General features: G+C 40.3%; 1 protein-coding gene across 1 annotated transcript in view; it reads left to right on the top strand.

Annotated features, from left to right (window-relative positions):
* atrnl1b (attractin-like 1b) overlaps nt 1-23,008 on the top strand; it is a 116,489-nt gene that overhangs the window by 84,834 nt on the left and 8,647 nt on the right. Inside the window, exons 27-28 of the mRNA XM_017695966.2 lie at nt 6,146-6,253; nt 22,145-22,259. Coding sequence (XP_017551455.1) covers nt 6,146-6,253; nt 22,145-22,259 — 223 coding nt within the window. The remainder of the gene's footprint in view (nt 1-6,145; nt 6,254-22,144; nt 22,260-23,008) is intronic.

Below are 23,008 nucleotides of genomic sequence, written 5' to 3'. Positions count from 1 at the left end.
TTTGGGACACAATGAGAAGGGTGGCAAACCGATCAGTGCAAGTTATGTCTTTTTGGGTCTCATCTCCAAAAAGATCCCTGTTTCTGGATGGTTAAAGGACCTATATCCTGCATTTATCTTGTATTTTATTTTCCTCCTGATGTTCACTTACATTTGTTTACCCCTTAGTTAAATTTAGGGAGTCATATTGGGGGGTTGTGGCAATTATTTATTACTGCTCACCCCTAATTCTTTGGTGATATGAAGATACAGTCAGTTATTTGTTAGCTTCTTGTTCAACCATTAAAATAAGATGATCCAATGGTTGTCCTATTTTTTTAACAGAGAAAGTACCAGTTGTGGGTTTCTTGGGTTGATTGTGCAGCCATCTCAACAACTTTTCTTATTTTCATAGCACTCGGTTTGGAAAAACCTCTATTTTGCCTCTGAAAAACCTCCATTTGGAGGGCCATGTAGCCCTAACTTTTGCCCCTAGGCATGTGTAAAACAGAAGGGTCAAATTAAAATAGGCTTTTATGTACCAAAAATGAACATTAATTTCTATATGACAGTCTTCCAACCTCTCTTTACCTCTCCTTCATCAAATTAAATGGGCTGTCTATCTCAATGTACCTTTAAGACTGATTTGTGTAAATAACTCTTCTAAATGACTGCCCTGTGTTATGCCTAATTTAAAAAAAAAAAAAAAAAAAGCAGTTTGCCCTGATACACTCTTTGTAACTTAAACATTAGCGGTGATAAAGTGTGTCAGCAATTTCAGCAGTGATGATCTAGCTTTGTCCAGAGAGATTGTTGTAGAGATCTGGTTGACGTAGTAAAGGAATTGGGCCTGATGAATAATGGAAAGTGATGGAGAGGCATGGATAAATTGCAGATGGTGCTTTTTGGCTGTCAGCAAAGCCAGGCTGTTGCTGAGAGAATGTATATTAGCACAAATGAGCACGCTCTCTCTCTTTTTCATGAACACACTTGTTTACTTTCCGGTTCTTTCATTTTGTTTCTCACTCTCACACTCACTCACTCACTCACTCACTCACTCACATATATACACTGATCAATAGGGATGAATGAGGGCAGCGAGCATATTGATAAGCTAGGAGCTGATTTCAGATGTGATATTACCAATGAACTCTTAAATCTTCACAGGTTTGGTCCCCCCAGCAGGGGCTAGGTTGGTGCAAATGTCATCTGTGTTTGAGTGCACACGGTCATGATGATATCGAACAGCTCAGCAGGGGCAACATTAACGGCTTCATGTCCCTGCCTCATTCATTTCTCCAGTGACCAGCCTCTATTTCTGTCTGACTCTGACAGAGGTACAGCTAGCAGGCCATTCATTACAATAGCAGCAGCTGGACCTGTACGTCACCCTTTGTATTTGTACAAGTTAAGGACAAGTGACCTGTGATTGAGAAGACTTTTAGCCCTACTCAGGGCCTCTGCTTCTGTACTCACTCATTCACACATTATATGGGGAGGCATTCCTCTTGTTGAGCTGCTTTGGTGAGATTTTACCATCTAGAGCTGGAGGATATAGCAAAAATATAGTATTGCGATACTTAAGGAAATTTTCACTGTATGTCAGATATACAGTAAATCCAGTTGAAGCGGTCTAATTTAACTTTTTAAAATGAAACATGCGGTTAGGCAAGATAGTGCCTGTGGTTTTGATAATCTCATTATGAATATGATCTTGGTGGGATCAATGGTAGCAGTTGTCCAGTGGTGATTAATAAAAGAGATAATGAATGATTACGTTACTGTGAAGCAGATAGATCTCCTTTGAGTTTAAGCCATTGAGGAGATGGTCTTTTGTGTTTGTATGGGAGAGGGGAGATGCTTTCACTGAAAGCAGTGTATGGCTGTAAACCCATGAGGGAAGGACGTGACCTCCTATCTACATTTATGTAGCTGCTGTGGACAGGGGAAGAAGCTCAGTTTCTTATATTCTTTATTCTCTCGCTAGCCAGAGTCATAATTAGGGGTGTAACAAGACACTTAGATTGAATTTATCAATGCAATCTACTGATGGGACTCTATCTGGGAGGAGTTAGGCCAGGAACAGGGAGTGTGACACAATATGAATGTGGTGCTGTGGATTAAGTTGGAAGTGTGACTTACAAGTCTGGGTATTGAAATTACTTCAGTACTATCACCTATCGAAATATGTTGTCAAGTTTAAAGATAATAATATTGGTTGGTTAGTCTGCAGTCTGTTGCAGATATTATTCTTACTTCTAGCACACACTCTCAATTCTGGTTAAGTTGAATGTGCTGGTGTGCATTGAGGGTGCTGCACTGGTTTAACTGAGAATGATGCTGTGGGTCGAGTTGAACGTGATTCTTTGCTCTAGGTTGAGCATGTTGGTGTTACTCAAGCTGAATGTGCTGCTGGGGTCAGGTTCACTGTGCTGCAGTGGCTTGTACTGAATATGCTGCTGTGGGCTGTGTTGAATGCTCTGCTGTGAGTGAAGTTGTACACGCTGCCAAATCCAATGCATTGATGTGGGTTAAGTCAAATGAGCTAGTCCTCAGTGCACATTGTCACATACTTGCATCACAAAGTATTGTTAAATTGTTGGTCATAGTGTATGTTAAGTGTGGAACGTTGAAGGATTGAAGTGTTAGCCTGATTGCAGTCAGTTTAAGACATGCTGTTGTATGATTGATACCTTCAGGTACGCCTGATAAGTCGCATTGGCTGACCCTGAGCTTGCATTGATTTCTGGATGCCACCCTCTATACTTCACTACCAGGACTAGGCCATTTAAGACATTTGTCTCCAAGCAAATTGCTGTTACAAACAATCAAGTGCTTTGTGCACATCATTGAGCTGTAATATTTCATTGTAGTACTTCTTTGTAGAAATTATGAAAAAGCAGAGCCCCTGTGCAGCTAAATGTTCCCCAACAGCCCGTATTTAATTTCTTATTAAGCGGCCAACACGAGGCTTCGCTATTGACTTCCCTTTGTCTGCTGCACTCTATATGGGCTGAATGGGCATGATTGCTTTTTTGTGCACAGAGAAGAAGCAGTCTGTGGGATTCATGACTTTCTTCTCTGCTGTTTGTCTGCAGTACTTAGCTCAGTTGTGTGTGTCGCACTATAAGAATGTATGTTTACAAGGAGAGGGATTGGTACGAAACCAGGGGAGTGACTGAAGCACAACAGTTTGCTTTGGTTGCTAATCTGTGAAACAGTTAGCACTTAATGCAGCATACTCCTCCTCATCACAAATCCAATAGCAATCAGCCATGTCCTTGGCACCCAAATCGGCCTGCGTTTAGATATTGATTGGCTGCGAGTAACAATGATGCTGTACTTTGCTGTTTTAACTATCGATTAACCACAGAAAATTGTAACATCACTTGCAGCTCAATCATGCTGAAAGGAGACAAACTCAATGGAGGAAACCTCCAGACATCTCTTAAATACAGTATCTTTTGAAGAAAAAAAAAAAACAAAGTTCTGACACTTTTTGTCCGTCACCTGAGATCTGTGTTGGTGCATTCTTTGTCCAAGCTCTTTGTTTTGACGTGCATGTTTGTTGCTTATTTTTATAGTGCTAGTGATCTGTGCCCTGTAACATCTCTGTGGAAAAAAAACGTATATTCACGATTGTGTAAACCATGATCCTTGCAGATTAGCTTAATGAGTAGCACCGATTAGTGAATTGGTGGTTAGTTACAGTACTGTGAACACACTCTGAAGGCTGTATGCCAAAATGCATCAGTGCTGTTCTGAGATCATTAAACATACAATTAAGCAAATTATGCTAGTTCCATGCAGTATTTTTCTGTATTGCCATAAATATCCTGCTGTAGACATTAGGGGTGGTAATCTCTAGGCACCTCTCAATTCGATTATGATTCATAGGCTGTGATGCAATTATAAAATGATCATCAATGCGTCTTGATGCATCTTTTTTTCTATACAGGATTTCTATTTTCTCACTGTGTGAGGACTCGGTACTTTCAAGTATTTGTAATGATCTATAATGAATTTACTTCCAACATCTTTTATTAATAAAACAAATGGAAGTGATGTGGCAAGTGAACTGGAAGACCCTCATTCACTGCTCTTTGTGGAGCACGAGACGCTGCCATCACTCATGTGGGATAAAATGCAGTTACGGTGACATAAGACTCTGTGGCAGTGAATGTCCACACAGCGCATGTTCGTTTTTGGTCTCGTTGTAGGGAAGGGGAGCAGGGGTCACTGTCAGTAAAATATCTTTGAGGCAGGACGCTGTATCTTGGCTCCAAAGTGTCCAACGTAGCGTAAAAGCCCTGATTGTCAGTGACTGAGAAAAGATGCAAATCTTTGGCAATAAAAATTGTGCGAGTTTGTTCGCCTCCGAGTTGCGTGGAAGCTTTGACATTGCTTGCTCGATAGTCCTCTGGTTGACAAGTATAACTGGTAGGAAAATGGGCGGAAACATGTAATATGGTTTCTCATGCTTGTTGTTTCCAAATATTTTAGTGTGACACAACTTGCATATAGTATGGCTCTTATTCAGGTCCCTTTTCCCCTGGTGCGCAGACTGCAGGTCACCTAGCAACGCAGTCTCGCCTAGCTAGTAGCTAACAAGAAGGCAAAGAGAGAGATTTAAGATGAACATTTGGAGACGAATGGACGTATTTGGTGTCCTGGTACGTTAAATCTGCAACGAGAGCTTGTCGAACACTAAAAGCTTGTGAAACTGAAGTCAGCTTCTCTTTCAAAGTTTTCTGTTCCACCTTAAATGGTGCTGCAGTTATGTTCTGGTACCTTAGGCAGAATTTAAGGTGGAACGGGAAGATTCGTACAAGAAGCAACTTCAGCCTCAAAAAACAGTCACACGTTGAGACATTTTAAAAAAGCTGCTCTACTTTTGCTATTTTCACATACTGAGACATATTTGACATTAAATCTTGTGGCTGCCACGGTGGTCTGGTTTTAGTTGAAAGGACAAAATGGCCATTTTTAATATTTGACTCCTCACCCTACCTAGTTTTTAAAGCAGAGTGTGCCAGTCTGATTTCTCACCCATCCAGCTGTTTTTATATGTGCATCACAGACTGTCTGGGCGCTGCACTGCCAAACTTCCAGATTCCACCTTTTGCGCGATGTCAACATTGTGTAATAAATTAAAATTTTTTAAAAAATCGATTTTTGACATTTATGAATCAATTAAGATTTGTCCATGTCTGCATTGTGTTGCATCTAAGAATCAACCCCCCCCCACCCCTAGTAGATATACACACGCACACATGCCAGCACTTACTTTCTTGCACATTTATGTCCTAAAGGCAGATGATCCCACATTATTGCTATTGTATATTAGGCTGTACTGGCAGTTTTGTATGCATCTGTAAACAGACATTTTGATTGAAGGCTCGAAAAAGTAAGAGACAGAAAATTTATTTGTTTTATGGAATGTGCATGTCATCTTCTGTTTAAGTGGTGAGTCCTGTGCTTTAGCAAGTCCGTCAAATTGAGAAATTAAGCAAAGTGCATCTTTAATTAAACCTCAACACTGGAATACTGATGCCAACAGAATCAATGGCAGAATGATTGCTTGTCATGCATTTTATGACAAGGGAAATTTGATTCCAGTCTCAGCAGACATTCGATTAGCCAGTACCTCTAAACTTTATGTGGAACCAAATGTATTATTCAACCACCTATTTGTCTGTTTACTGTCAGTGAGAGTCCCTTCCCCTACTACTGTCTTTATATATCTTTATATATATTTTTATTCTCTCTTTTTCTCTCTCTCTTTCTCTCTTTCTCTCTCTCTCTTTCTCTCTTTCTCTCTTTCTCTCTCTCTCTGTCTCTCTCTCTGTCTCTCTCTCTGTCTTTGTTTTCTGCTCAGTGCCTCCAGCCATGAGGTGCTGCTTTGATTTTTTTCCATTCTGGCTGAAACTGTCAGTTGCAGCACTTTAGGACTTTAGACTGCTACATACTATCGTTTTATTCTCTCTCTTAGCATAAGAGAAGAAAGCAAGAAAACTAAAAGGAAAATGACTAAGACTAAGAACTGAGAGTATAAAAATGATTAGTGTTACTCACCAAATCTCTCTCTTCCCTCCCCCCCCCCCCCCCCCCACCCATTTCTCCTGCTTTCATTCTACTTCACTCTGTCTCTATCTCACACCTTCAGCAACTGATGAGGGAAAGGCAGCAAATGGCAAGCCGCCCCTTTGCTTCGGTTGCCATGGCACTGGACGTGGGAGGTGACCAGGTGGACCTGCTGCAAGGAGGAATTGAGGTGAGCGTTCCTGTGTCCAAAACCTCAGAAACCTTGTCTTTCCATTTTTCATAAGTGATGTCATGCAGTCTACTTATAGCCACATGTACTTATTAGCCCTATTTGTGTCATATTCTGTTAAACAGTACTCTCCTTGTTGTGAATAAACACCAGCACTGCTGTCTCACTGCCATAAACTGCATATAAGACTGTTTTGCCTGATATAACAGGATGAAAATGAATGCACAAACATCTGTGAGAGCAGGCCTACCTGCTGCACAGCACAGACTTTCAAAACACATGACAAGCAGCTAGAGAAGTGCCTCTTCTCAATCCATTAGCAGAAAGTGCTGTGGCACTCAGCGTGCATTATGGGCTGGTGGAGGGCACGGCAAAGAACAAGAGAGGAGAGAACAACATACTCTTCAAGCCTTCAGCTGAATGCAGTTAAACACAGCTCTCTTTAAACAAACTTTAGCTCCTGCTCTCATCCGCCCCTGCCTCTCTTTTAGGGTCCTGGCTTCAGAACCCTCAGTCTTGCATGAAGAGTCACTTAAGGCCTGTGAAATTATGCCCAAAAGCTGGCTGTTAAATCTGAAAAAAGCTATTTTCTATTTTAAACGCTGTTTTAACCTCAGATTTTACCTACTCTTCACACACAAGCACTTTTGCTTCAGCACACCCATCTAGTTATAACATGCAAGAGGACAAATTTTTAATTTCTCATGGTTACAATTTAAAGTTAACTGAGAAGACATGTTCCACACAGATTTGCTCTGCCAGATATGCTCTGTTGTCCAGTTTCAACACTCAGTCATTGTCACCTTCATATATGGAAATGTTTCCAACTAGAAAATTCTTGTGAGATTTGAATGCCTCCTTTCTCTCGATAGCTTTTCAGAGGCTCTTCTTCCGCCGGCACAAATCGGCCAAACAGCTGCTGCCACAGACAAACCAACCCAACTCAGGAGCCCCACAGTGAACAAACACGTTTCAAGCCCACACTTTCAACTCATGTCTGTCCTTTCAAAGTTTCACGCTAAGGTTTAAGATACAGAGCTTACTCTCAGAATAGCTGATGAACCATTCACACACATGCGCTTAATACTAATGCAGAATTCACAGGACTGTTGCTGTGACCGCCACTGTCCACTATGAATTTGCTACTTGCTAATCAGTTGCCCCTAGTGGAGAGTACGAAGTTCATTTCATCTTTTATTTACTCCTTGGATTTACAGCTCCTGTCCTAGAGGACCGTAGTACTGCACAATTTAGGCTAACACAAGATTCAAACCTTTCATTCAGTGATTCAGGGGAGTAAAAGATGCTCTTTGTTCTGTGGCTATGTGGCTCTCCAGGTGTACAGAGACAGGTTGAACTTTTTCACACTGCATAGGTAATAATTTGGCGAGTAAAATACAATACAAAAAAAAACATCAGTTCATAGGAAGAACTAAAGAATAAACCTGAATTGTAGGGTATAATGAAACCTTTAGAACATAAGCGAAAAGCCAGCTGGTCATATCTTCATGTTTTCAACAGTATTAGTCCATCATCAAATGGTCTGGGAATGCACATTGTTAAAAATGAAACTCAATTCCTTTTGCATTTTTACTGGAATATCAATGACAACATTGAAATTCAGCGTGCATGTACTTGGCTGTAATCTATTTAGCATTTCCATTATTTGTACAGATTAGCAACACAATGTTATTTATTCATATAGAATATTTTAAAAAATATTTCTAATATTTATGCTCATCTCTGTCATGGTGGAAGACCTTCTATGTTCTAATCTCCAGTGAAATTTGACCTACCCATTTAATATATATTTGGTGAGCTTCCAGAATTTGTTTTGCGCTGAACCTAGGTACCCCACATAAGGAGGTGTGCACAAACCAAGGGTACATGGTAGTAGATGTATGATGTGTTCATGCATGTAATGTGCCTACCTACTGTCGCTGCTGGAATCTTCAGAGTCTTAAGTTAAGACACTTTAGCAGCCCATGTCTTGCACTGAGACACTAGCGTCTGCACATACCCTGGGCTGTGGAAGCAGATCCAGATGCTGGCCTTGGTTTTCTTGGATCTGGCAGGAGCTGAAGGTGAAAGATGGGAAATGAGTGTAATTCTTCTCTATAAAGGTTAATGAGACAACATCTGGAGCTCTTAGACTGTTTACTGTTACCTGCTAATCAAACAGAGGACAATCCACAGCCCCATCAGAATGCTAAGCTCTTTGCACTGCCATTATTGTCAACATTACTGGTACTATAGCACAGAATAAGATGCTGCAGGCTGTGTTATGGATTGTTGGTTATGTTTCAATTAAGTTGAAGTGTTCAGTTGCTGAGCAGCTGTTTTTAATTGCTGTCCTGGGCAACAAAAGGCTGTAGATTTTAGATTAAACGGATGTGGAGACTCCAAATTGGTTTCATATTTACTGAATGGGATGAGGTGCACTAGTCACGGTTTTATAGATAATTTTGATTTCTTTACAGTCAGATAGGCTATTTTTATTATGCATTTTTAAAGCAAGAAGCTACCAAGAAAATATATATTGTGTATTTGCTTTGCTCAAAAATCACACTAACATGAGACACAGGCTGGTGGGTAGACCCAACATGTACAGCATTGAAATACAGCATGTGTGTACTTGGCTGGCTCATGTTATTTATATCTAGGGTGGGCCCAGACAGCATTGTACAGGCTTTGAATACTTGATTATTTAATGGGAGCCACAATATTAATATTCAGACAGAACCCCAACTGCTTGTGTGTGCCTTATGTTGCTGTGATAGAATCTGTTGCAGGGATGTAGACTATATTCACAAAAGTGTTGGGACACCTACACATTACACCCATAGGAGCTTTTATGAAATGCCATTCTAAATCCATAGGCATTACTGTGGAGTTTGTTTATCCAGAAGAGCATTTGTGAGGTCAGACACTAATGTTGGACTAAAGATCCTGCCTCACAATCTCTTTTCTAGTTCTTCTCAAAGGTGTTTGATGGGATTGAGGACAGGGTTCTGTGCAGTCAAGTTCTTACACACCAAACTCACCCAGCCATACCTTTTACCTTGCTTTGAGCACTGGTGCACAGTCATGCTGGACCAGAAAATGACCTTTCTCAAGCTGTTCCCACAAAGTTGGAAGCATAGAATTATCCAAAATGTCTTGGTATGCAGAGGCCTTATAATTTCCCTTCACTGGAACTAAGGGGCCTTGGTCGACCCCGGAAAGACAAGCCCATAGCATTATTCCTCTTCCACCAAACTTTACACTTGGCACAATGCAGTGAAGCAGGTAATGTTCTCCTGGCATTCACCACCCAGACTCGTCCATCAGACTGTCAGATAGAGAAGCATGGTTCATCACTCCACAGACTTCCACTGCTCCAGAGTCCAGTGGCAGCATGCTTTTGACCACTTCCCCAATCCCCCAACACTCCCATCTAACCCCTGGCCCCACCGGTTTAGCATTGTGCATTTTGAACTTCAGAATCAAGCTTTATTGGCCAGGTATGCTTACGCATACAAGGAATTTGGTTTTGGTTACTGGAGCTCACAGTGCAGAGTATCAGACAGACATTTACATTTAGCGGATAAAATAAATATAAAAATATAACAGAATAACATGAAATAAACATGCATTCCTACAATCACTCACTCAGACACGTGTACACACATACCTGTAAACCTTACAATGTGCAAAGTATGGGTCTAAAGTTAAAGTGCTGAGTGCAGCAGCTGTTAAAGGGTGTATAGTGGCAGAGAAAGGGATCAATGAGGTCACAGTCAGATAAGTGGGGTAATATAGCAGGTAAGTAAGATGCTAGAATAAACACTGGTTTCAGACAGAAGTTCCAGAGGATGGAGTTGAGTTTGATACTATATAACAGTATTTTTGAAGTGCAGTATGAAGCTGGAATTTTGTGCATGTGTAATATTTTAACTGTTGAAGAGAGTGATGGCTTATGGGAAGAAGCTCCTTTGTAACCTGGATGTCCTGATCCTCATTTGGCTGAAGCGCCTGCCTGAGGGAAGGTGCTGGAACAGGTTGTGTCCGGGGTGAGAGGGGTCTGTGGAAATCTTCTCTGCATGCTTCCTGGTTCTGGAGGCATGCAGTTCCAGCAGTTTAGGCAACTTAACCCCAGTTGTCCTCTCTGTGGATCTAATGATGTGCTGCAGTCTGTGGGGGTCATGCTTGGTGGCTGAGCTGCCCCACACTGTGACGGTCGTGGTGATGACAGACTCTATGATAGCTGTGTAGAACCACAGCATCAGCTCCTAGGGCAGGTTGAGCATCCTCAGCTGATGCAGGAAATACATCCTCTACTAGGCTCTGTTAATGATGGAGCTGATGTTGCTGTTCCACTTCAGGTCCCTGGTGATTGTTGTGCCCAGGAACTTGCAGGACTCCACTGCAATCACAGTTCTGTCCAGGATGGTGAGTGCTGGCAGAGCTGGAGGGCTTCTCCTGAAGTCCAGTCATCTCCACTGTTTTCGCCATGTTCAGCACCAGGCTATTATGGCTGCTTCAAAGGGCCACCTTATCAGACACCCGTCTGTAAGCAGAATCATCACTGTCTCGCATAAGACCAATGACTGTAGTGTAATCTGCTAACTTCAAGATTTTAACTGAGGGGTTTGTGGGGAGGTACAGTCGTTCATCCACAGTGAGAAGAGCAATGGCGAGACTACACAACCCTGTGCAGCGCCTGCTGATGATCTGGGTGTTTGAGGTGAACTTTCTCAACCTCACCTGCTTCTCTCTGCCAATGAGGAAGTTGGTGATCCATTGGCAGGTGGGGGTTGGCACGCTGGGATGGAGATGTCCTGGGATGATTGTATTAAACGGTGAGCTGAAGTCCAAGAACAGAATTCTTCCATGGTGTTCAAGCTGTGGGAGTCCCATGTTCACTGCGTTGTCCACCGACCTGTTTGCAAACTGCAGGGATCTAGCAGAGGATCTGTGATTTTCTTCAGATGGGAGAGCACCAATCTCTCAAAAGATTTCATGACTACAGAGGTCAATGCATCGGGTCTAGTCATTCAATCATGTGATAGTTGCTTTCTTGGGAACTGGTATTATGACCCACAGCTCCAGTGATTTATTAACAAGTGCTGTAAAGACTAAGGTGAGTGCCTGGTGCTTTCCTCACTTTTTGTCTCCTGACGAGTCTATGCACATCCTTCTCGCAGATCTTCAGGGCAGGCTGAATAGATGGCTAAATGACAGGAGGGTGTGAATCTGTGCTGACTTGGTATGAGGAGCTGGACTTTTCAAACCTGCAGTAAAAGGTGTTAAGCTAATCACCCAGCTGAAGGTCACCCATTGTCTGGGTGGATGTTCTGCAGGCACTTCTAGATGGTTGATGTCTCATTTGTGGACATCATACTACTCAGCTTGTTTGAGTAGCTCTTTTTTGCAACTCTGATTTCTTTGTTGAGTGTGTCCCTAGCCTGATTGTACAGAGCACAGTCTCCACTCCTATATGCTGCTTCTTTAGACCGTTGCAACTGTTTGAGTCTAGTATTATACCAGGACTTGTCGTTGTTATATTTAATGTGAGTCCTGGTGGGAACACAGGTGTCTTCACAGAAACTGATGTAGGATGTCACAGTATCCAAATATTTATCCAGGCTACCTGTAGCATCCTCAAACACACTCCAATCTGTTAATTCCATGCAGTCCGGAAGCCTTTCTTTAGCCTCGTTGGCCCACGTTTTCATAGAGCTGACTACAGGTTTGGCGCACTTGAGCTTCTGCCTATAGGTTGGAAGGAGGTGGATTAGTAAGTGATCAGAGAGGCCCAGAGCAGCATGGGGAACGGAGCGATAGGCCCCCTTTAACACAGTGTAGCAGTGATCTAAAATGTTACTCTCCCTGGTGGGGCAGGTAACATACTGTATTTAGGCAGTTCACTGGTAAGTTGCACTCTGTTGAAGTCCCTTAAATGGTAAAAATAGAGTCTGTGTGTTTGAGCACCACGCTGGTGATCTGGTCTGCAAGAGCACGCAGTGCCTCGTGCACACATGCCTGGGGTGGAATATAGATTCCTGTAAGTACAATAGACGTAAACTCCCTCTGACTGTAAAATGGTTAGCAGTTTTTGTAAAACGTGTTTCGAAGTCAGGGCTGCATGTTTTAACACTGACATCTGTACACCAGCTTTGGTTGATGTAAAAGCAGATTCCGTTGCCTTTCTTCTTGCCCAAGAGCTCCATGGAGCGGTCCGCCCTGCAGAGGTTAAAGCCGTGGAGCTGGAGCGCGCTGTCCGGGGTCGATTCAGTGAGCCAAGAATCACTGACAGTGAAGCACAGCAGAGAGAGAAAAGTCCTTGTTGGTTCTGTTTAGAAGGGAAGGCTCATCCAATTTATTCCCAAAGGAGCGAAGATTCGCTATGTGAATACTGGGAAGCGGTGGAAGAAGTCTGTGCTGTCTGAGTTTAATCAGCACTCCCGCGCACTTCCTGCATCTGCGTGTCTTCCAGTGTTGCGCATGCTTTAGAGAGCAGCCGCTCCGCTCACCAAAATGTCCAAAAAACAGCCAGAAAGTGAAAAGTCAGGAAAAATACCTTGTGGCATGGACTGCATGGTATTCAGCAGATCTTCCGTGCTGCATGTGAGTGAGACTGGTTCACATATAACAGTTGTTCTTTCTAAAGGCCTGTGCTGATGAAATGCATTGTAGTTCAGGCTTCAAAAAATATGAAGCTTCCAAATAGTAAATAGGGAAATCAAAAATTTACAACACATCTGCAATTACTGATTTTGTGTCAGGAGCAAATATGGGTCAATATTGATAACCAACCCCTAATGAATTGCTGCATTATTGTGAGATTTTGTTCAGTTATACTGCCTGCAGGTACACAGCAAATAATAAAAAAAACCATAGTGTGCACAGGTTTATAGAAATCTGCTTGTGTGAGGAGGTCAGCATCTATGCTGCATAGAGCCAAAAAGAGGCAGGCATTTGGAGAATGGTGCTGATGACACAGATGTTGCTCCGTCACTGTGGCCGGCACACAACATATGGAGCAGCTAACAGACATGGAGTGTGATGGATGGAAGCTGTCACAAGGACCATCAAAGTGTGTGTGTTTGTGTTTGTTTTTTTGTGTGTGTTTGTGTGTGTTTTGTAGTGTACCCTTATCTGTAGTGTACTGCTTATGTAAAGCGGAGGCATGTCACACTACTCCCTCCTCTGTGGGCTCTCCTATTAGCCATGCAAATGAGAAACAGTCTGGCCATTTAAAAGCCAGAGAAAATGCAGCCTATATGTGTCCTACTGCTTTATGACTTTATTTGCTTTTCCATTTCCCTCTTTCCCTTTACTACATATACTAGCAGAAGCTCATTGGCATCATCTAAGCAGCATCCAGCAACAGAGATTTTAACTTGAGAGAGATGAATTGGCCAGAAGAAATGGAGAGAGAGAGAGGGAGACGAAATAAGAGAGTAATAAGACAAAACAAAGGGTGCAAAAGTAGCAGAGTTACAGCTAAAGGAATGAGAAACACAAACAAGGTGTCTGGGGGATGAAAGTAGATAAACAAAAGAAAAGAGAGTTTAAGGTCATGCTGTAGAAGTAGTGAACACGGTCGATGAGTAAAATGTATTTATGTTGCTTTGGGGGTACTTATGCTGAACTGTAGACGTCATATTAATAAATACATGTGAGCTGGTTTCCTATTAGTAATACAACTGCAGGGCTGTTGACTGACTTGCTCACATGATATGGGATGTAATTTACAAGCCACTGTTCTACACTGGATTCTCAAATAATAAGAATGCAACTTTAGATTGTAACTGAAAAGAAGTTTAGACTTGCATTACTTATTAATGTTTGTTTCAGGCTTCGAATAGTCATTGATATTTCCTATATAGTAGTTACCTAAATACAAGCTACAATTAATCTTTATCATATGTTCTTGGCGTAATGCTGGCATTTTCTAGAGCAAGGGTCTCAAATTTCCTGGGGACCCACTAGCCAGGTGGTTGCTCCTGTGGGTTCCAGATTTTATTCAAAGAATGTATTTAATTATGTACCCTGTTCATGTAACACAGGGGTGCACAACTCTGGTCCTGGAGGGCCAGCATCCAGCACAGTTTGGTGATTTACCTGCTCCAACACACCTGATTACACTTAACTGTTAATTGCCAGGTTGTTGGAGCAGGGAAACCTCCAAACTGTGTTGAACACTGACCTTCCAGGATGTCCAGTTGTGCACCCCTGATCTAACATTTTACCTAACATAAACTGAAACGTGTGCAAAAAGAATGCTGTATCATTTTCCCCCCAAGTCTGTCAATCAGTTAATATCAGTATTTAGCAAAAACTAAAATAATTATTTGCAGACTTGATTTATATGTAACTTTTTAAGACTGTTTAAGACCCCTAACCTTTCTGTGTCACTGCTTTTCATGTTTCCCCTTTCGATTCAAATTAATTCTGTGTGTCTTGTGTCAGAGGTGCAATTTCAGTTGAAACATGATGCATTACCCTGCTTTTAATGTTCTTTCTTGCAAACTTTATCTCTCTTCATTAGTTGTATCATTGCATTGTTACCTAAATGGGCTTCTATTGGATTACTCCTGATCTGTATGGAGCAAGGATAATGTGGATTAGAGGAATATCACATAGAATTTGAAACCATGTATGATATGAGCAAATGCACAAAAGCAGATTTGCCTGATAATTTGGGTTGTTGGATCCAATTTGATGGCCTCATTAACTAGTTTCTACATGAGAAGCATGGCTCCTTCCAACCCATAACAGGCTAATGAGCTACATTTAGGCATATTGTGTGACAGAATTTATTGAGATCTTTTTCCCTCATAGTTTTAACTCTTTCTGTCATAGGATTTTGGTGAGGCCAGTTTCAAATGTCTTTTTGTCAACATTAAATGTCAAATTTTGTCCCATTAAGGTCTTTACTTTAAAGCCATAACCTTTTCCGCAATCCATTAAATAGTATTTCTGGGAGCGGGAGCTTATGGGTACCCAGTAACCAAAAATGCATTTTCATATTGATTGATATGTAGGAAATGGATTAAAAGAATTACACTTACCAGACCTTCTATCTTCGTAATGGCCATAGCTGTTACAGGAAAAGCTCTTGGTTATGATTTCTGCTTCTTCAGTTAACCTTTAAAAGTTTTCATCAGTGATAACAAAAGCAAGTCATAATTTTATATTGATTTTCTCACACATACGTAGATAGGTGAAACGAGCTTTGAAGTGCATATTTTAAAGTTTTAATCATTGCTTAGGATTTAAACTTTTAATGTTAATGATGTGGGGGGGGGGGGGGGGGTGTTGGCAAAAAAAGGAGAAAGAAACTTGGAATTGCAGGCTTAAAACTGTTGATATAGAATGTAAATGTACTATATTTTCTGATGAACTACATAATTATGGAGTTATCTAATTCCATTTAAATAGTATCACAAAACCTGGAAAAAGAATGCTGTATTTTTTTCCGCAAGGCTGAATTTTAGTATAGTAGTATAATTATAGTAGTATAATTGTGTTTAATAAATATTTGTGTTCAGTGGAATCAAGTAACCTTACAGTACCATTATATGGAAGTATTTTCCTGCAGAAGGTAAGCGAGTAAAGAGTTGCCAAGTGAGAGCATGTATGTGTACGTTCTCTTTGCTTGATAATTCCATTAATTTCTTCATTCTGACATGCTGTATCATGTCAGTCATGCCAGCTCAATGTGCAGCATTATCTTGCATCAAGATTTCATTTGAGTGTGTCCTCTTGTGCATATCTATCCATCAGGTATCGATATTTAGCAAAAACAAATAATTATTTGCAGCCTTGATTTAAGGATATATTGTAACTTTGTGACATGCACGATGAAGCTGGCTGTTGTTATTGTTATTATTATTGTTAATAAAAGCTAAAAGGCTTAGCCCACTGCCTCTCTTAGGCTGTTTTAACCAAGCCCCTTTTTTCAGGGTTTGGAGGCTCTCATGGGTTTTTAATGCTCATTTTTGTTCTGTAGTTAAAACAAAAAAGTCTACATTTAAAGACAGCATTCATAAGTCTGTATATACAGGATTACTATTAAATGCCACTATACAAGAACCCTATATCTTGATTAATTGCATTATCTGGAATGTTTTTTCTGGTTCTGGTGAATATCTGGAAGGAAATTTAAAAACATTTTAATAGTATCATTATTTAAGGTAGAACATGTTCTTTTTCTGCATGCCAATTAAAATGTACTTTAGTCTGCTGGAAAGTGGACACTCTTTTTAGAACAAGGTAAATGCATGTTCTGAATGAATCAGTCAGGGTATGAAATTCAAATAAATCTTTAAATTATGCATACCTACTGGGTTTACACAATGGCAACAGCCAGAACCTGACATCTCTGAGTGTAGATTTGAAGAAAGAGATTTGTGGTAATTAACTGTGATTGGAGGGTTTTGTGAAATAATAAAGTTTAGCTGATCTAACTTCAGGCTAAACAGCAGGCTCCAGAGTAGACAGCTGCCAAAGCTATCAGCTCAGACTTTGCAGTCGATTTATTATTAGGGTGGACCCCTGCAGTCTAGAAGGCATGACCAAGAATTTTATCACTAACCTGGAACCCCACGATTGCTATAATCAACTGTAAATGCACATCCAGTCTTACTCTATGGTGGAGACTCTGCAGTGTCCACATCTGGATGTCTCCCTGCGAAAGCTATGCCTGGGAATTTCAGGACGGGAAAGAATATCCAAGGGCGACAGCTGAGTGACTGAGGGTTTTTGTCAGGGAAATCACGTCTCTTTCAGCAAATGCTACATAGCGCAATAAAGAGCAAATGTGAGTTCACAGAGGAAAATAGAAAGAGAGAAATTCTGTACACGCAGCGGTGGAGAGGTTGAAAGGAAAGCCAGACGCCCCCTGCCACCCCCCATCACTTTGAAACAATGGCTTTGAACTTTTAAGTGCAGCACAAGTGGCCTCTTTTCCTCTCAAAGAGACAGATATTGCTCTGATAACAGCCTCTGTCCACTGGGCCTGATGGACGTCACTGTCAGCACAGGCTTAATTTGACCTTTCACAAGCCCCTCCAAGCCTGGGCCATCTAACACAATAAGTACTCTTACAAAGTGTGTGTGTGTGTGTGTGTGTGTGTGTGTGTGTGTGTGTGTGTGTGTGTGTGTGCGTGCTCATGTGAGAGTGAGAGAAGTGCATGAAGGTGTGCCCACTTGTGCACACACTGATGCCACAATGCTTTAAATCTGTCATCTTTTCATCTAGGACCTTTTTTTTTTTTTTTTTACTTGCTTTGACACGTGTCATGCATCTATATTATTGATGTCATAGGACTACTGCATTGAAATCCTCTCTGTGTTACCACTGTGCCTTGACCAATCCACTCTTGCCTTACTCAAGTCTCTTACTGTACTTAAATACAGTGAATTCTGTAATGATAGAAAGTGTTGATAAAAATGAAAGATATGGTCCCAACACAATGTTGAAAGGTGCCAGTTAATGCATTTTTTAATGGGTGGGAAAATGGAAAATGGAAAATTTCTAAACCTATCCAGCGCCTAGGGTTAGTGATGTAGGGGCCGATGGTGCGCTCATAACCCTTGTCCAGTGTATAACCATTAGCTGTTGGATATAACATAAATTAGCTGAAAAGACCACCAAAAGTCCAGATAAACATGATAATGTGTGTGACTTAGACAGAGGACACATTATATGCTGTAAAAAATAAATATCTCTTGCAACAGAAAAAAAATATTTAGTGAACAACAGTGTTTCATTAGCTTGCTTGTTTTGCTGGTGTAATTAATGTACTCCAGACATTAAAAGAGTATATTGTAAGGTAGTTAACAGAAAGTTGGGGTAGGTTTTAGCGGAGTGTATATCCATAATTGTGGCTGATTTTGCCACAATCAAACAACAAAAGAGTCGTCCCTGGACATGTATTTTAATTATCACGTCTGAGGTCACGTCTGGCCCTGTAAGACACTTTCTATCCCTATTACACAATAATAATATCAGTGCTAAAAAGTCCTGAAAACAGGTGAGCTAGTGAGTTTGACATCCATATGTGATGTTAATATTATCCATACTAGGTGCCAGTAATTCTGGATCTGCTTAAGTTAATTGTTACATTGTTATTGTTATAGCAGTACATCATATTGTAGTGGTATGATGGTAGTATTGCTTTGACTCATGCTGATTGATATAAACTATTCTTGAAAAGAATAGAACCAAATCTTAGAACCAAATGTTACAGTATCTTTGTGTAATCTAATCTTTTTGTTTACAACAGATCAGTTGCCAGTTTGCCTACCCGGACAAAGTCTGAAAAGATCCTTTGCTAGTTTGTGTGAAATTACTGTACTCAACACTGACAGTTATGCTGGAAAAAGTGTATTAATGTTGCTGTCAAACTCTTACACTACTCGGTATCATCACAATTTGATCAGATCAATTTGTTTGGTGCTAACATGCTATTATGGATAGCCCTTTGTCTTCAGTGTGCTTCTTGCATAGATATGGCTTTAGTATGTCTAACATACTAAATGCATACTAATACAAACTTCAGCTTGAACTTTTCACCTGAACTTTTCAAATTGCACATGCTTATATATTATTATAATTTACCACTGCCAATCAAATTGTATTATGTTGCACCCACTGAGACATTAGATTCAGATATTACTGCAGAACTTCTGGTTGCTAGAATTCAGCCTGCCAGCACATCCATAGTATACTAGTCCATCATGACGTGATTCGCTAATATTACCCTGCTGAGGTCAGTGTTACACAGGTCTTGAAGAATGCTATTAATGGTGCTCATTGTCATCAGCAAAATTTGCTAAGAGTTTATAACTCCAGGGTAAGAGAGCTAATTACAGTGACAGATTTGTACTGGGGTAATTGTGGTGATTAAATTTGAGGTAGATGCGGTTCACGTGGTAGAAACCTGAGGCTGAGTGCAGGAATCTTAGATAGGTTGGCTTAAGGCTGATCTTGACTTGTGCTTACTTATGCTTTAAGGCTAAAACTGCTTACATTTCTTGTATAATAAAATGTTTTGGTATGTCAGAATATTGTAACATTAATTAACAGATACATTACTGTGCAAAAGTTCCAAATGCATAAGGAAGGGGAGCGTCAAAGACTACCAAAACCATCACCATCAGATTAAAAGTATGTAAAACGTTCCCTTTGAGAGATAGGAGAATATGTTTGGAATTACATGGATTGCGAGAAATAGAAAATTCAACCAACTGAAAGAGTGGAAGAATATGCCTTTGAAAAACTGAAATGAAGTCTCTCAAAAAGAGTGGAAGCTCTTCTTCTAAGGCAGAAGATGAACACACTAAATACTGACAGATATTTTATGTAGGTTTGTATAAATCTGGTGCGTATGTTTTATGTTTAGGGTGAAATTATATGAATAAATGACAAAGTGTAGGACAATTTTTGCACAGTACTGTGATTAGGCAGCATCTTGAATTTCTTTTTAATAGAAAAAAATATCTTTTAATAGGGGAAAAAAACCTCTCGACTGCTGAGTCAGAGTGCAGAGTGCCAGAAACAAGAGTCTCTTAATAGAAGGAGAGGGTCTTGAAGTGACAGTGGTCATAGCAAACACTTCTGGTTACATGAGGAGACGCTTGTGTGTCTTCCTCTTCACTTCAGTACATAAAACAAGGGAGCATATTTGTGCATAACTTTAGCTTGAAGATAAGTGTATGTCTTGTCTGTTGTTTCTTTTGTTTCGATTTTGTCACCACCTAGTGGTTTCCTTAGAGCCTTCTAACATCTCCTGCTGTTTGACCTCTCTTTGACCTCTTCCTAGCTAGTGCTGTCCAGAACCCTTTATTCCCACTGCATCATATTACAAAGAAACTGACCACAAACCTTTAGAAACCACCCAACTGCCTAGGCCACCACCCAAGACCAGCTGAAACCATTGACAGGCTCATCAGTAAACAGAACAGCCCGGAAATGTGGGCCACACCTGTAATACTGTCATTAGAAACTGACCTACAATTGATCTGTGACAAGTCAGCCAAAAGACATCCGTGAAAGAAATCTGCCTCCTGAAACACAATCTGCCCACAAATCCAGATGGGATCCCTGCAGTACTTGAAGACTTGCTAACTGATTAAACTTCTGAGATATGAGAACTTGTAGGCACACTGTAGACATACAGGAGAAAAGAGACTTCAGTCAATATCAGGAAATGTACTCCAAAGAATGATTGAAATGCTCTGTTGATGTCAAGCTGAGAGACCTTAAAACTGGTTTCCACCAAGACTAGTCTTGAACACACCACCTAGCCACCCTTTCATTTTTTTTCCCCACCGAGTTGCCACCACTCAATGCCACCCGTTGTGTTGTTTTCAAAAAGCATTGGACAACAGCCTGGATATGAAACTCTAGTACAGACAAAACATTGTTAGTGCAATGTGTTCATGGTGATTTTGTCTTTTCCTGAGACAGATGCATTTTTTCAGACTTAATTAGTAAAAACAATAAATGCCACTAAAAAAATGCCACTAAAAAAAAAAAAAAAAACAAACCAAAAAATTCAAAGAACAAGCTGACCTGTGTTGTTATTCTCAGCACACAGTGCATTCTGAACCCAACACTACAAAAATGTTGATCCACATGTTACATGCAGTTGCACCAGCATTCTACTAGAGAGGTCACCAAATCCCCCCAAACTTACATGACAAGTTTGCTTTTGTGTGCAGGCAAGACTAACAAGTGACAGTATGTTAACTGAGGAGCAGTTCCTCCCTTTTTTTTTCTTTTTTTTCCAGAAGACACCCTCTTTTGCATATTTTTTTTCATCTGGCATATTTTACTTGCGTTCGGTTTGACCACTACTTTAGTTCTTTTGGATTGCCAAGATCAACATTTACAGTGACTCTTCACCAAATCAACAGTTGTTGCTTTCAAATTTACTCTTAAAGAGTAGACTGATCATCTTTCATCTTTTCATCCTCCTGAAGATTCTCTTCAGCTCATGTGTTTTCAGTGACGTCACACCAAAGAAAATGACTTGGCTGTCACAAATCCACAAAGACCTCTCATAGCAAGACCTGAGATTAACAGAAGTCATAAAGGAAACACATTACTACAACAAGAAGGCCAAAAATGCAAAGCAGTGAACTTAAAAAGAGCACACAAAACAGGATGTAGAGAGACGTTGAATATCCTTAGTAATGGCATCAGTAAAGCATGATTTACGATTTTTTTATTTATATGAATTTATGAATTATTAATAGGTATGTTGCAGTTGTTTCCCTTGTTTGTTTTTTGGAACCAGTCTCATTGCAGTACTCCAAATATTGCACACCATTACACAATGCAGTGCTCTGCTGTTGACACATGTACATGACTACAGTATGCTGTCTTGAATATAAATGCTTTCTGCAGATTTCAGAAGCCTGTATAAAGTTCTTGTCAAAAGATTGACATGGCAGCTTTATAACCAGTTGAGGGAAAAAAACAGATGAAGACCTTTTAAACTCTAGTGTTGACAGTTCCTCATACCTTTTCTTTCCTTTACCGCTGAAAGATTGCGCTGGTATCCAAGCTATGGTGATGCACAGGGATGGTGTTTATGGAATGAGTGACTGCATGTCTGAGGTCACTGAGAGTGGTTAACACCAGACACAACACTGTCTTCTGTGTTTGTGTGACTGTGATTTGTGCTATAATTGAGTAATTTGTTAGTGGACTTGATAATGTGTGGATGTTCTCCTGTTATCTTGCAAAATGCAGCCTCCACAAACTTATGAGGCATCACACTTGGCCCATATGACGTTAACTTTGTCACTCTGTATTCTGAATAAATTGACCTTTGGGTTAAAGAGTATGCAGTTAGTTTATTTGTATATTTCTTCTTTATCTCTCCAAAGGGCCCTCCCAAACCTGTTGCCATGGAGCCCTGTTCAGGGGGGAAAGCTGCAGTGCTGACAGTGCTCCTGTGCCTCCCACGAGGACCATCAGGGGTTCCACCACCTGGACAGTCAGGTATGTGACTCTGACTTTTGTACTGGTTTTATTCCTGGAGGAAAAATCTGCATTGCTGTACTTTTTTTCTTTTTCTTAAGTAATTTCAATTAATAAGACTTACAATACACTCTGAGTTATAAGTGTCTTTGGGAAAGGTGAAGAAAAAAGACACAAAGACATGTTGGTTGTTTACTAGCTTGTAAAGCATTCAAGGAAAATTCTTAATTAGCAAATGAACATTTTTTTCCAATACTTATCATAGTTACTGCCATCCTTAAAAACATGTTGAGACAAAATACAAAAAATATCTTCCTTTTTAAGCATTCATTTATATTTTAATGTTTTTGAAGGTTAATTAGAGTCTTCAGCAACACATCCACACATTCCTGTTCCACTTGGTTATACATGACACATAATTTAAACCAGATTCAAGTACCGGAATTAAGTACCTGTGACTAGACAAACTGCAGCGGGTTTAACAAACAATATATAGTGAAATGTTGTGGTAAGTATGTGATGGCAGGTAACTGTATTAATATCATCAGATATTAACACAGATGTGTTTTGTAGAATAGTTAGAAGCACTTTGGGCTCCAGAAAAAGATGATTTTCATATGTGAAAAGTCTGCACAAACAAGCTGTCAAATTCCAGGATGTTTTAGAGCAAAATGTGGTTGCCTCTGCTTTTAGGCTAAAATTAGGTAATTGTTTCATCTACCGGCAGGACATTGAACTAAAGCAATCCTCTACAAATGTACAGAAATAAG

Source organism: Pygocentrus nattereri, chromosome 13 (assembly GCF_015220715.1).
Source record: "Pygocentrus nattereri isolate fPygNat1 chromosome 13, fPygNat1.pri, whole genome shotgun sequence".
In the NCBI taxonomy this organism is placed as follows: Eukaryota; Metazoa; Chordata; class Actinopteri; order Characiformes; family Serrasalmidae; genus Pygocentrus; species Pygocentrus nattereri.
Note: the sequence above shows the minus strand (reverse complement) of the source record. Positions and strands in the feature narration are given on the sequence as shown.